At 49.6% G+C, this 14238-nt stretch overlaps 2 protein-coding genes across 4 annotated transcripts in view; one reads left to right on the top strand and one right to left on the bottom strand.

Annotated features, from left to right (window-relative positions):
- The window catches only part of dnmt3bb.1 (DNA (cytosine-5-)-methyltransferase 3 beta, duplicate b.1), a 22807-nt gene extending 15043 nt beyond the window's left edge, over positions 1–7764 (bottom strand). For all 3 annotated transcript variants that reach the window (XM_062391393.1, XM_062391394.1, XM_062391395.1), the window contains exons 1-2: positions 7615–7764; positions 2788–2890 (exon numbers count right to left, since the gene is read on the bottom strand). In XM_062391393.1, coding sequence (XP_062247377.1) covers positions 2788–2890; positions 7615–7616 — 105 coding nt within the window. In that variant the 5' untranslated portion in view covers positions 7617–7764. The remainder of the gene's footprint in view (positions 1–2787; positions 2891–7614) is intronic.
- Positions 7765–8671: 907 nt separating this feature from the next.
- commd7 (COMM domain containing 7) lies at positions 8672–13717 on the top strand. The gene is made up of 9 exons (XM_062391443.1): positions 8672–8850; positions 9061–9114; positions 9489–9591; positions 10803–10859; positions 10983–11020; positions 11160–11250; positions 12335–12384; positions 12592–12640; positions 13540–13717. The coding sequence occupies exons 1-9, from the start codon at positions 8770–8772 to the stop codon at positions 13614–13616; spliced, it is 600 nt and encodes a 199-aa protein (XP_062247427.1). The 5' UTR covers positions 8672–8769; the 3' UTR covers positions 13617–13717.
- The last annotated feature ends 521 nt before the right edge of the window (positions 13718–14238 follow it).

Genomic DNA, 14238 nt, shown 5'->3' with positions numbered 1-14238 from the left:
TCCATTAAGTGCATCTTATTTAACCAGGAACTGAAATTAATTTTCCTTTTGAACTGTTGAACAGAAACATCTCCCTCATCTAACATTGGATTTATTTATTTTGATTAAATCTTTACTCAGAGACGAAGTTCAGTGGGCGACAGATTCTTGAGAACAAAATCAAAATCCTTAAAATGAGAAAAATGTATCAGACAATCTCGTGTAAACATTAAAACCTGCTCATTGTAAAGTTTGTCTCAAATCGCTCACGTGCTTGTGTTTGGACTTTTCCTTCCTTCCTTCCTCCCTCCCTCCCTCTCTCCTTCCTCCCTTCCCTCTCTCCTTCCTCCTCCTCCCTTCTCCTCCTTCCTTCCTTCCTTCCTTCCTTCCTTCCTTCCTTCCTTCCTTCCTTCCTCCCTCCCTCCCTCAGGAGTTGTTGCTGCAGTGTCTTCTGTCCTCCCTCACATTCAGGACCAGATTCTGACTCTAACACGTTTGAATATCATTTTCAATATCTACGTTATTTAAATAGTAACTTAGTTTTAAAGTTTGCTTTTAGTGACAGACTGTAAAGATGGACAAAATATCCTGGATATGAGCGCTGCCATCGTCCAGGGGCGGAGCCTCTGAATCAAGGTCCCACTGACACACACACACTCGACCAATCACCAGCCAGTCTCAGCTGTCAGTCATCATTTCTGAGCACGTTTACAACCTACTGAGGAGGGCGGAGCTAACTGTGCTGGTTCCAGCCCGAAGCTCAACTGAGTGATGACATCACAGAGTTCACGATAAATATCAGCTGTGAAACGTGCAAAGCTGCAGAAGACGAGTCGCACAATAGAAACACATCCAGCTCAGTGTGTGTCTGTGTGTGTGTGTGTGTGTGTGAAAGCCCTGCACTGTGCAGTGCTCACGTCACACACACATTCCACAGTGAGCAGCCGTGTGGCCCTGCGGCGTCGGACTGGGAAGTCAAAACACATTAGAGAGACGGTTAGAACCACTGGTCTGTGCCGAGCCGCTCGTCCTCACCCGGGGGTTCGATGCCATGACCGCTCCGGTGATTCGTTTTAAATGTGTGCATCAGTGTGAGATTGTGTCTGATCATTCATTTGTGTCTCCCAGTAGGTAACTGGTATGATACTTAACAACACTGAAAGTTTCTTTTCTTTCTCTCTGTGCAGTTTGACAAAACAAACATCATCCGTCCCGCTGAGACGTGTGGACGCAGTGTCTCCAAGTCGCTGTTTGAAACTTTCATCCAATTCTGAAAAGTGGGACCGGTCACTTCTCCAAAACGTCTGTATCAGAATCATCTCTTCAACCACATCTAGAGAATTCACCTTTTAACAACTCCTCCAAAGTGTGGATTCTTTAAACTAAAATCTGATCTCAGGGAAAGACACAATGAGCACGACGGCTTCACAGCTGGAGAACAACTGCTCAAATAAACCATCTGCCCCCACAGGACAGGAAGTGGCACACGACGGGAATCAACCCGCCTGACACACAGCACGTGTCTCAACCTGAAGTGAATTCCTCCAGACGGAGAGGACGGAGACACACGAGGACACTTCTGTGGGCATGGAGACGAGGTAATAAACAGAGAGGAGGTCTGTGACGAGGAGAGAGACGGAGGGAGAGAGAGGGACAGAGGGAGAGAGGGACAGAGGGAGAGAGGGGGACGGAGGGACAGAGGGAGAGAGGGACAGAGGGAGAGAGGGACAGAGGGAGAGAGGGAGAGAGGGAGAGACGGAGAGAGAGGGACGGAGGGAGAGAGGGAGAGAGGGAGAGAGGGAGAGAGACGGACAGAGGGAGAGAGGGAGAGAGAGGGACGGAGAAAAGGAGGGACGTGGGAGGGAGAGAGGGAGAGAGACGGACAGAGGGAGAGAGGGACGGAGAAAAGGAGGGACGTGGGAGGGAGAGAGAGAGGGAGAGAGAAAAGGAGGGACGTGGGAGGGAGAGAGAGAGGGAGAGGGTGGAAGGGAGGGAGGGATGGAGGGAGAGAGGGACAGAGGGACAGAGGGACAGAGGGAGAAAGGGACGGAGAAAAGGAGGGACGTGGGAGGGAGAGAGAGAGGGAGAGAGAAAAGGAGGGACGTGGGAGGGAGAGAGAGAGGGAGAGGGTGGAAGGGAGGGAGGGATGGAGGGAGAGAGGGACAGAGGGACAGAGGGAGAAAGGGACGGAGAAAAGGAGGGACGTGGGAGGGAGAGGGAGGAAGGGAGGGAGAGAAACACGAGGACACTTCTGTGGGCATGGAGACGAACTAGCAACAAACAGAGAGGAGGTCTGTGACGAGGAGAGAGACGGAGAGAGAGAGGGACAGAGAGAGCGAGAGAGAGAGGGATGGAGAGAGACGGAGGGAGAGAGAGAGACAGAGGGAGTGAGGGATGGAGAGAGAGAGAGAGAGGGAGAGAGAGAGAGAGGAGCAGATGGTAAAGAGCAGGAAGAGTCGCTCTCAGAAAGGGCGAGAAATGAGAGGGAGAAAGAGGAAGAAGCAGTAACGGACGATTGTGTGTGTGTGTGTGTGTACATGTGAAACTGTGAGTAAAGTGTGTGTGTGTGTGTCCTCTGTGCTGCTGTCCTCATGTCTCCTCTCTTTTCAGTCTCTGTATGATTTATGTTATGAGAAATTGTTTGTCTCAATGAAAAAAAGTCTGAACCCGGTCCCCACAAGTATTACACAACCAACCACCTCCCTCCCTCCCTCCCTCCCTCTATTCCAAACTTCCCCTTCGTGTAGTGCAGCTGTGGTGTGTGTCTGTGTGTGTGTCTGTGTGTGTGTCTGTGTGTGTGTGACTCACAGCAGCAGCCATGTTGTTGCTCTCCTCCATGTTAGCAGCAGGGAACTTGTTTGAAGGCGTCACCGTGGACTGGTCCGGTGTTTGTCCCGACTCCGTCTCTAACCTGAACACAAACCAGGAAACACAAACCAGATCTTTACTGGTTTCACACTGGTGACAAAGAGCTCCCATCGATACACACACACATGTCCCTGCTGCTCACGAGTGAATCATATTCATAAACACGTGATCAGTTATTCATTCATCGAGCGCCGGCTCCTGGTCGGTAGATTTCCCCCCCCGCAGTAACCGGACTCCACCAGCAGGGCGGCGTCACTTTATCATCAGACATCCCCCCCCCCCCCCTCAATCCCCACTGTCTCTCCAGGACTGAATCAGCTCGGACGCATTGACACACAGAGACAAGGACGAGTAAAGTGCAGGAGCAGAAAGACATGTCCATACACACCTGAGGTAAACAGATACACAGCCCTGTGTGTGTGTGTGTGTGTGTGTGTGTCTGTGTGTGTCAGAGAGGGAACAACACGCCTCTGTACACGGAAAGCTGCTTTTCTACATTCTTGTTTTGCACGGACAGCCCGGGGGGGTGGGGGGGTGCAGGCCGTCACCTTCAGGTCCTGATGTCTCAGATATTAAACGATCATCACTCCAGATCTGAGTCATGTGCAGACATTCTGAATCCGCTCAGCTCTGCAGCACAAGCTCTCCTCCAGGGGGCACAGAAATGAAAACCGAAAGATTTCACATCTGCTGAGCAGAAATATGTTTATCCAAAAGATTACCACAAATAAAAATGATACATTTCTTATTTGAACCATTTACATATTTTACTATTTAAATATGAACAGTTCTCACTCTCACATTTTGAATCCACATAAATAAACCTCAAGAGGCTGAGGACCAAGGCCTTGGATTTGTGATGTAATGTGTGTTTGGAGGCACTAACACACAACAGGAATTCACCGGTCGCACACAAAAGAACATCGTAAACGAGAGACCACCAGGTGCATCCTATCCTACACCCCCCCCCCCCGCCTTTCCCCACATAACTCAGGATTGTTCAGCTCCATCTGTCAGTAGACGTCTCATGAGTGATGACAGTGTAACGACCATCCACTCGTGCTGCGACCACACAACGAGACGCACAAAGAGCCCCCCCGACACTCAGCCGCTGACAGGATTCACCTCGGCCAAAAGACAAACAGGGATCATGTGACCAGGATCTCCTCTAAGAGCTGAACCTGGTCCAGACAGAAAACCTCCTCTTGGTGCCAAGCACAAAACACTGAAGTTCTCACATGTTCCTCACATGTTCCTCACATGTTCCTCACATGTTCCTCACATGTTCCGTCTGTGAGAACTAATGTCTGAGTCAGTGTCTCTGGACATGTTCTGGATCTTCTCCTGCAGCCTCCTGGTAACATGTGTGTAACATGTCAGAGTGGTGAGTCCATGTGAGGAACCAGCAGGACAATGTAGAACATCTCAGCAGCAGGTTCTCTGCATCCCGCTCATGGTCCAGGTGAGAGGCGGAGCAGCCGGGGGGGGGGGGGGGGGGGGCAGCAGAAACACACAGGAAGTGACCTTTACCTCTGCTTCAGAGGTCATGTGATCATGTTAACATCAACTGACACCTTCAGCTCTGATCTCCACAAACTCTATTCACATCTTCGTCTGTATCTTCTTCGTGTGAGTCAGCTCTTCTTCACCGGAGAGGTTTGTTTATGTTTCTTCATGTTTGTGTCCCGTGTGAGAAGCCCCCCCCCCCCTCAGTGAGTCAGTGGAGGATCCTCTGCTGCTCACGCTGCTCCTGGATTTACACTTCATACAGGAGCTCAGGAGGAGGAGGACAAACTGCGGATCGTCTCACTGCAGAGACAACCCGGGGGAGTCCAGTTCCTGTGTGAAAGCTGCTCCAGTGGGAGGGTCCCTTTAGTCCCCGCCTCCTGCAGCAGCATCACCTGACAGGGTCCCTTTAGACCCCGCCTCCTGCAGCATCATCACCTGACAGGGTCCCTTTAGACCCCGCCTCCTGCAGCAGCATCACCTGACAGGGTCCCTTTAGACCCCGCCTCCTGCAGCAGCATCACCTGACAGGGTCCCTTTAGACCCCGCCTCCTGCAGCAGCATCACCTGACAGGGATCCTGCAGACGCCACCGGACTCACGGCTGCTGCTTCACTCACTTCACCTCCAGAGGAAAGGGAACGTGGTTCTTTAATGGTTTGTCTAATTATCTGTTTATTTCCGTTAAAGGTTGGGTCTCCTCCTGTCCCCCCCCCGTCTGGTTGTAAACGTCCTGAGACGAGAACACGAGGAGGAAGTGAGAGTGAAGTGGACGAGAGGGAGGACGGAAGGCAGCGACCGAGGGGCCCACGGAGGGGACACGGGGGGGGGGGGGGGCTGCACATCAAAGGGGTGTCTGGTGGTGAGAGATTAGGGACCGCACTGCGAGAGGGGATTGTTCCAGTTTGAGGGGGGGGGGGGGGTCCTCAGGGCCCCTCTCTGGGGCCACATTCCTCGGCTGTCATGTACTTTCTGCTCCTTCACTTCACACATCGTCTACTTTGTTCTGACTGAACTCACACCCACGGTTCAACACACTGTTAATATGACAGGTTATAGATTATGGATCAGATGAACGGGATATTGTGTTAAAGCTACAGCTGCAGATCACAAAGTGTAACATCACACTAACAGTGGGTGGTCCAACAGTCACAACGTAAAAGTATCACAAATCATAATTCATAACAACGATATCATTGCGTTGTTATCTATAGAATGGAAATACTTTCATTGTATACACAATATTATCATATATCACTTTATCTATACATATATATATATATATATATATCAATGTTTGATCAGGACCAGTTCTCTGAGGCGTAAAAGCAGAGTTGAAATGTGATCCTCACTGAGGACGATCCACTGCCTCAGATCTCAGATCAGTGACCCGATGTCACCTGACATGTTCCGGACCGGGGGGGGGGGGTTTCAGATAGAAATCATGTCCAAGACGACGGCTGGGACATTTTTATTTGAGACTTCATTCCTACATCACGAGTCCAGACGCGTTCCTCTTCCAGCTCGACAGTGAGTTCGAGGCTGTGTCCTCACTACTGGATTCATCTGGACTGGTTGGGTCTGCTCATTGTACCTGAAGGCACCTGGAACATCAGCAGAGAGCTGTGACCTCTGACCTTTGGTTTCCTCTGCAGCTCAGTTCACATCAGAAACGACACACAGCATCAGAATGAAGCTGGTTTCAGTCACCGTCACTCGTTTATCCAGTGAAACACAATCACTCATTAAACATGAGCCTGAGTTCATGGAGAGGCGGTGGTCTAGTGGCAGGAACTTGGACTATGGGCAGAGGAGGTCTCTGGTTCGACTCCACGGAGAGACAACAAAAGACGAACCTGGATTGATCTGTCAAAAAATCCAAGAGTGTCCCTACCCTGTCTAGTGCCACTGAGCAAGGCACCTTACTCCCCCAACATCTGCTCCCCGAGCGGTCGCTCACTGCTCTGTGTGTCCTGCACCAGATGGGTCAGAAGCAGAGGTTACATTTCCCTACCGGCTTGAGTGTGTAGTGCATGTCTGTGCATGTGTTTGGTATAAATAAATGCATCTTAATCTTAATGAACCCAACACAAAGGTTTTGTGAGTTGTCTAACTTTGTGTGAAATATAAGTCTACATCTGCAGCTCTAGCAAATCCACTTGTTTCCAATGTGAATCAGATCTACCTGCAGATCATCCAGAGCAAAACTCAAGTCATGAACTAAACACGTCTTTGGTCGACAACATTTATGTGAAATATATTTAATTTGTGAAGTTTGATAATAAGCAGAAGATTCACTGTCTCCAGGAAACTGGATGTAAATCATGATGTTTTATTTTCACTGAAGAAACAGAAGAAAAGCTCCTGAAGGACGAACACGTGTTTTAATGAGAGCAGGTCAGAGACTCAGCGTTTGTTCAACTGCTGGAGGCCAGAATGACGGATCCACCTGGATCCACCTGGATCCACCTGGATCCACATCCCGCAGAGTGAGCTGCTCCTCCTACATGTCACCTCACACACATACACACAGACACACACACACTCCAACCAGGAAACCACCGGAGCCCGATTAAAACAGTAAAAGTCAGATCGGTGCTCCACCTCCTGAGACTCTCAGAACAACGCGAGACTCGAGCCCATGGGCAGCAGGAGCAGGGAGGGAGCACCGAGCAGGAGCAGGAGCAGGGAGGGAGCACCGAGCAGGAGCAGGGAGGGAGCACCGAGCAGGAGCAGGAGCAGGGAGGGAGCACCGAGCAGGAGCAGGAGCAGGGAGGGAGCACCGAGCAGGAGCAGGAGAGAGCAGGAGCAGGGAGGGAGCAGGAGCAGGGAGGGAGCACCGAGCAGGAGCAGGGAGGGAGCACCGAGCAGGAGCAGGAGAGAGCAGGAGCAGGGAGGGAGCACCGAGCAGGAGCAGGAGCGACACAAGTTGAAACTTTGTAAGGAACCTCAAGGACGAAGTGAAACTTTGAACTGACTCAGTTTGTTACATCGAGTTCGTTCATTGTGTCAAAGTGTCGCCACATCAGGATCCACATCTGTCCACGTGCACATGACGTGCACACGACGTGCGCATGGACACACGCGACGTGCACACACACACATGACCCGCAAGGTGTTGGGGGGGGGGGGACATAACCGAGCCAGAATCTAAATGTTTCAGCTGCTCGCGAACGAGTGCAGGAGGAGGAGGAGAAAGAGGAGGAGGAGGAGGAGGAGGAAGGAGGGAAAGAAGTAAAATAAGTAAAAGTGTCAAACTTACATAACGACGCACACGTGCTGCTCCTCCACGGCTGCAGGAGGAGAAGAGAGGAGGTGAAGTGAGGAGGTGGCGCTGTTTCCTGAGGATCTGTGAGGGTTAGAGGTTCAAAATGTCAGAGAGGAGGTCGGAGTCTCTCTCTCTCTCTGTTTCTCTCTCTCTCGCTCTCACTCTCTCTCTTGGCCCCTCCTCCTCACGACCCTCTTTCTTGAGAGCTCGCAGCTGATTGGTCGTTCGGAGCCATCGCTGATTTTCCAGGTGAGAAAGTCAACTCCCTGTTTTCTGCCTTTGAGGTGGAACCCGCGAAATCTCCCCCCCCCCCTCGCTCTCTCTCTCTCTCCCCCTCCCTAGAAATCAAGATTGAAAGAATGAAAGGTTTTAGTTCTGCACGATTCAGAAATTTTAAATCAGACACAGAGGCCTTGTTCTCTTCTTCTTCTTCTTCTTCTTCAATTGAATAAAAATTATACAACAGTATAAGTCAGTTCTAAAGTGTGTCTTCATCGGAGCTCATGATGTAAACAACTAACTAAAGCACGGACGAGAAGACATCGTTACTCTTAAATTACCGTCTATGTAGTGTTTACTGTGAAGTCCAGGTGGAGCTAATTATTCTTATAACATTTATATCCATTTGAAACTAATGTTTATTCAATCTGGTGACTATTCATACAGTCTCGTCACGTCCACCAGAACCACAACAATAACTTCAGTATCAAACTATGATTTCAAGACAGAAAATGGAAACTTTTGTATGTTTAATCTGTAATTATTCATTAAAAAACATTCAATTCATTTTTATGTTATATAAAGTATATCTTCAAATGCTAAAAAGACAAAACTAGAACTATGTAATAAATAAATACTAAAGCACATTTTGTTTATATTATTTAATGATAAAATAACCTTTTTATTACCCATACCTAAATATGTAAAAGTTATTTTAGTGTCCCAGCTGATTTATTAGAACACTATCTGAAGGGTTTAACGCTTGTTCGTCGATTAAAACCCATTTTATGATATTTCTGATTTGATTTCATCTCCAGGAGGAAGCAGCCGCGAACTGCGCACGCGCACTGAGCGACCCGGAAGAGGAGCTGCGCGGCTCGTGACCGTTTGTTGTTCCAGTGAATCTGGAAATCAAACTGGGATGAAACGATGACGCTTCACTTCACTAAAGATGTGTTACCGGAAACCGTGAGCAGCGACTTCCAGAACCTGAACAAACTCAACGAGCAGGTAAACACGTGTCCACAGCGGAGCTGGGTGAACTGGTTCCCAGCGGGTTTGTGTTCACATCTGTCAGAGAACACACGACCTGCTGGTGACAGGGTGACACATCTGTCAGGTTCATTCAGTTGAATCGGTTCATCAGCATGAAATCAAACTTCTGGAGAATCATAATGAGTAATTTAAATAACCAAAATGTGTTGTTGTTATTTTCTGCAGCAGTTTCACCGTCTGATTGAAATTCTGTTCCAGTTCCTCCTGGAGCCTAAAGAGGTGAGCTGGTACACACACACACACACACACACATACCCACACAGCCTCACACACCGTACACATACACACACACACACATACCCACACAGCAAACACACACAGACCCACACAGCCCCACACATACAGAGAGACATACACATAGAGGCAGACACACACACAAACAGAGACAGACACACTATTTTGATGGTAATGGCACTTTACCCTTGATAACTGAACCAAGACGTACGTGTGTGTGTGTGTGTGTGTGTGTGTGTGTGTGTGTGTGTGTGTGTGTGTGTGTGTGTGTGTGTGTGTGTGTGTGTGTGTGTGTGTGTGTGTGTGTGTGTGTGTGTGTGTGTGTGTGTGTGTGTGTGTGTGTGTGTGTGTGTGTGTAGACGGAGAGGTTCATGCAGCAGCTCACGGACTTCGCGGGGGAACAGGGGATGAGCGCCGCTCCTCTGAGGAACCTGATGAAGAGCGTCCTCCTGGTGCCGCAGGGTGAGAGCGACACACACACACACACACACATCCAGTTACACTTATTCTTGTTGTTAGATGGAATCTGGTGTAAATCTTCTATTACCCAGAATGCAATCTGACCTTGTGCCTGCTCACACTCATCGTGAGTTGTGAAACGGGCCGGTGATGTTTCCAGGAGAGTCTGGATCTGGAGAACCTGACCAGGTGGAAACATAGAAGAGAAGATAGGTTCTGAAAGTAAACCTTGTTGTGGACGTAGCTTTAGTAGAAACTCTCTGAAGACAGAACCTGGCAGCTGGGACAGGTCAGGTCCAGGTCCAGTAAAGTGTCCCACAGCACCCAGAACCTCTCAGCTGGGACAGGTCAGGTCCAGGTCCAGTAAAGTGTCCCACAGCACTCAGAACCTGGCAGCTGGGACAGGTCAGGTCCAGGTCCAGTAAGGTTCCCACAGCACTCAGAACCTGGCAGCTGGGACAGGTCAGGTCCAGGTCCAGTAAAGTGTCCCTCAGCACTCAGAACCTCTCAGCTGGGACAGGTCAGGTCGAGATCCAGTAAGGTTCCCACAGCACTCAGAACCTCACAGCTGGGACAGGTCAGGTCCAGGTCCAGTAAGGTTCCCACAGCACTCAGAACCTGGCAGCTGGGACAGGTCAGGTCCAGGTCCAGTAAAGTGTCCCTCAGCACTCAGAACCTCACAGCTGGGACAGGTCAGGTCCAGGTCCAGTAAAGTGTCCCACAGCACCCAGAACCTCTCAGCTGGGACAGGTCAGTTTCAGATCCAGTAAGGTTCCCACAGCACTCAGAACCTGGCAGCTGGGACAGGTCAGGTCCAGGTCCAGTAAAGTGTCCCACAGCACTCAGAACCTCTCAGCTGGGACAGGTCAGGTCCAGGTCCAGTAAAGTGTCCCTCAGCACTCAGAACCTCTCAGCTGGGACAGGTCAGGTCCAGGTCCAGTAAGGTTCCCACAGCACTCAGAACCTCACAGCTGGGACAGGTCAGGTCCAGGTCCAGTAAGGTGTCCCACAGCAGTCAGAACCTCACAGCTGGGACAGGTCAGGTCCAGGTCCAGTAAGGTGTCCCACAGCAGTCAGAACCTCACAGCTGGGACAGGTCAGGTCCAGGTCCAGTAAAGTGTCCCTCAGCACTCAGAACCTCTCAGCTGGGACAGGTCAGGTCTAGATCCAGTAGGGTGTCCCTCAGTGACTCAGATTCTTCTGCTCTGTCCCAGGAGCCCTGAAGAAGAACCTGGCAGCTGAGCTGATCGGAGAGGACCTGGTCACGTTAGGTAAACATCACGTCTCCAGTTTATCTCAGGGTCGGGGGGGCTTCAGTCACATGTTCCCTCAGTGTTTTTAGTTCACGGTCCAGTTTGAAGACCTGGACTCAGACCTGTGTGTTGTCTCCTCAGGACTCAGCGAGGACAAGGCGTCTCACTTCTCACAGCAGGTGACTTTCCTTCAGGTCTTACCAGAGCACATGATTAATGATAAACATTCATCAGTTAGTGAAGACTGGTTTCTTCTGGTGGTTCCATGAGGAGCTTCCAGCTTCAGGAGTGTTTCTGACATGTGCTGGTGTCTTGCAGTGGGCGGAGCACCAGGAGGCGCTGTCCCGACAGGCGGTCAGTCAGGCGCTGATGGTCAACCAGCTGCTGGACATGGAGTGGAAGTTCGGAGGTGAGATGAACCAGACGAGCTCGGGCTCCTCTCACAGCTCCTCTGCATGTCCATGTCCTCACGTCCTCCTCTCACAGCTCCTCTGCATGTCCATGTCCTGACGTCCTCCTCTCACAGCTCCTCTGCATGTCCATGTCCTCACGTCCTCCTCTCACAGCTCCTCTGAATGTTCATGTCCTCACGTCCTCCTCTCACAGCTCCTCTGCATGTTCATGTCCTCACGTCCTCCTCTAACAGCTCCTCTGCATGTCCATGTTCTCACGTCCTCCTCTCACAGCTCCTCTGCATGTCCATGTCCTCACGTCCTCCTCTCACAGCTCCTCTGCATGTCCATGTCCTCACGTCCTCCTCTCACAGCTCGTGTTCTTCTACAGCTCGATGGGTCTCTCTCGACCTGGATGTTAATTCACATGAGCTGATGACTCTGAATCACTCACAGGTGATAGAACATTAAGACACAGGGGACAGGGAGCGGCTGCTGGACGTCACTGAGCCATCTGTCCATGTAGAAGACGTCCAGTCAGCTGAAGACAGCATGTCTCTGCATGTTGTCCTCTCATATGAAGACACACAAAACTGCAAAGAAACACATTAAGTCTCAGAGAAATATCAGGGAGGGGCTCAGGAGAGAGAGGGAGAAGGAAATATTCAGGTTTCTAAAGAACTCACAGGACTCTTTGACAGAATGTAGGTAAACATCCACTCACACTCCTCTCCACACGGGGGCGGTAATGCACGTTAAGTTGTTTGCCAACCGCCATTAACCGTCAGAAGAAGAAGATGTTGTCTGTGGAGACTTTGATCCAAAGTGGTCTGGAACTGTGGTCCTCATGCAGGTCCTTGTGCGCATCTTCTTCAGATCAGGATGTTTCTATATCTCTGCACCTACGCCACCTGGTGGTCAGAAGCTTTCATGTTCTCTGGTAACTCCACGCTGTGAGCATGAGATCTCCAGAACCCTGAGAGAAGGTCTTCAGATCTGGTTCAAACATTCACCTGGACTCAAAGATGAACTCATGAGATTTCACAGGTGAGTCTGGAAATGAAACAGGACAGTAACTCCAGTCTCTTTCTGAACCTACAGTGACTGTGGGAACCAGTGAGACACAGAAAGTGGGAAACATCTACCTGCAGGTGAGAAAGCTTTGCAAACACACACACACACACACACACACAGAAACACACACACACACACAGACACACACACACACACAGAAACACACACACACACACACACACAGACACACACACAGAAACACACAGACACACACACACAGACACACACACACAGACACACACAGACACACACACAGTGACATGTGTCCTGTCGTCCTCCTGCAGTTGAAGCTCGTGGTCAGAAAAGGGAATTCCACTGAAAACGTCTTCATGGGTGAGTGAGTTCACCAGTTTGTGTCGTCATGGACAAATTCCCTCTCAATGTAATTTATTGTGTTTGTAAAGAAGTGATGAAATGAAGGTGAGACGATGACTCAGCAGAAGAGGACGTGAAGCTGTGAGACATGAGTCAGCAGCAGATTGGATCTAACAAAGCGTCTCTGTACTGAGGCCTGATGGTCTCATTCTATAGAGCTGCATCAAATCACACAGGAGGACCACGTCTCTATTCAAAGCTTCTCTGGAGATCTCTGAGCAGCTCAGGTCCTCCAGCTTCCTGTGTAGAACATGAGAGTTAGTGTTTCACAGCTGAACAACACCGCAGCATCAGATCCTCCTCATGGTTCAGGTGAGAGGAGGAGAACCTGAGTCTGATCCTCCAGAGAAGATCCAGAGGAACCAGAGCAGTCAGAAAGCATCGAGAGACACAAGTTCACCAAACAGATTTGATTTGATTCATCAACGAGTCAAGAAAGAAGTGATTGTGTTGTTGTAGCAGAAGCGTGAAGAAGCAGATTCACTTTGTTCTTTCTCAAACGTTGAGAGACAGAACGTCTTCTGACACTTTCACAGATCTCTGTGATGATTCGTGGATCTGGATTAAAGCGAGCAGACATTTTGAGAGAAGTGATTTCTATCAGTGTTGTAACTTATTGATATGATGGAACCTTGGAGGATGGGCTGAGGGGGGGGGGGGGGGGGGGCTCTCCAGGGACTCTCTAGTTTCCAGAGAAAACCTCCTTTTAAAGAACTTCAGAGTTTTTACCACGTAAACGAAAACGTTGAACCTTTGATGTCGATGCTAAACTTTGAAAAGAGAAATAAAACTGACATCTGTATGAATTGTCTGAGTTAACATAGAGACGTCTTCTACTTCCTGTTTCCTTCCTCCAGAGCTGACACTCCCTCAGTTTTACAACTTCCTGCACGAGATGGAGAGAGCCAAGGCCAGCATGGAGTGCTTCAGCTGAGGGGGGGGGGCTCCTACAGCTGATCTTTGTGAGGACCAGGTTGAGAGTCCGGCTGCTCCTCACTTTGTGACCCTCCTTTAATAAACTGCTGTGGGTTGGAATCAGGTTGAAATGGTTTGAATTGATCTGCTCTTCACTCAGAGAGCTTCACAGTGCATATATTAGCAGAACCTTTGGGTTCTATGAGGGGCAGGTCGGGGTCCAGCATATTGCCCAAGGACACGTCCTCATGCAGATGGGCTCCTGGGGATCGAACTGCTGACCTTCTGGTTGGAGGATGAATGTTTTACCAGCCACAGCCCCTGTTTAGGTTCAGTTAAGGGTTAGGTTTAAGGTTAGGGTTAGGGAATGCATTATGCCAATGAGTGGCCTCACTAAGATAGCTGTACAAACATGTGAGTGAGTGAGTGTGTGTGTGTGTGAATGGAAGAGTGTGTGTTTATGTAAGGCTGTAAGTGTGTGTGTGTGTGTGTGCGTGGGTGTAACACTTCATTAATAATCTAAAAATAAACATGAATAAGAAGGAACCACTTTGTGTTGTGAATAAATCACTGAATTTCTTCTTCTGGTGAAAGTTCCTCTGATTCAAACTCACTTTGTGAATGAATCTGGTTTTAAATGA

The sequence above is a fragment of the Platichthys flesus genome, chromosome 7 (assembly GCF_949316205.1).
Source record: "Platichthys flesus chromosome 7, fPlaFle2.1, whole genome shotgun sequence".
NCBI lineage: Eukaryota > Metazoa > Chordata > Actinopteri > Pleuronectiformes > Pleuronectidae > Platichthys > Platichthys flesus.
This window is presented reverse-complemented; position numbering and strand designations above follow the sequence as displayed.

What these genes read in the sequence shown, in the direction of transcription:
- commd7 (XM_062391443.1), top strand. Translation starts at nt 8,770, where the DNA reads ATGACGCTTCACTTCACTAAAGATGTGTTACCGGAAACCGTGAGCAGC. An exon ending in TGAACAAACTCAACGAGCAG is followed by an intron (nt 8,851 to 9,060) that starts GTAAACACGTGT and finishes TATTTTCTGCAG; the next exon opens with CAGTTTCACCGTCTGATTGA. An exon ending in TGGGAAACATCTACCTGCAG is followed by an intron (nt 12,385 to 12,591) that starts GTGAGAAAGCTT and finishes GTCCTCCTGCAG; the next exon opens with TTGAAGCTCGTGGTCAGAAA.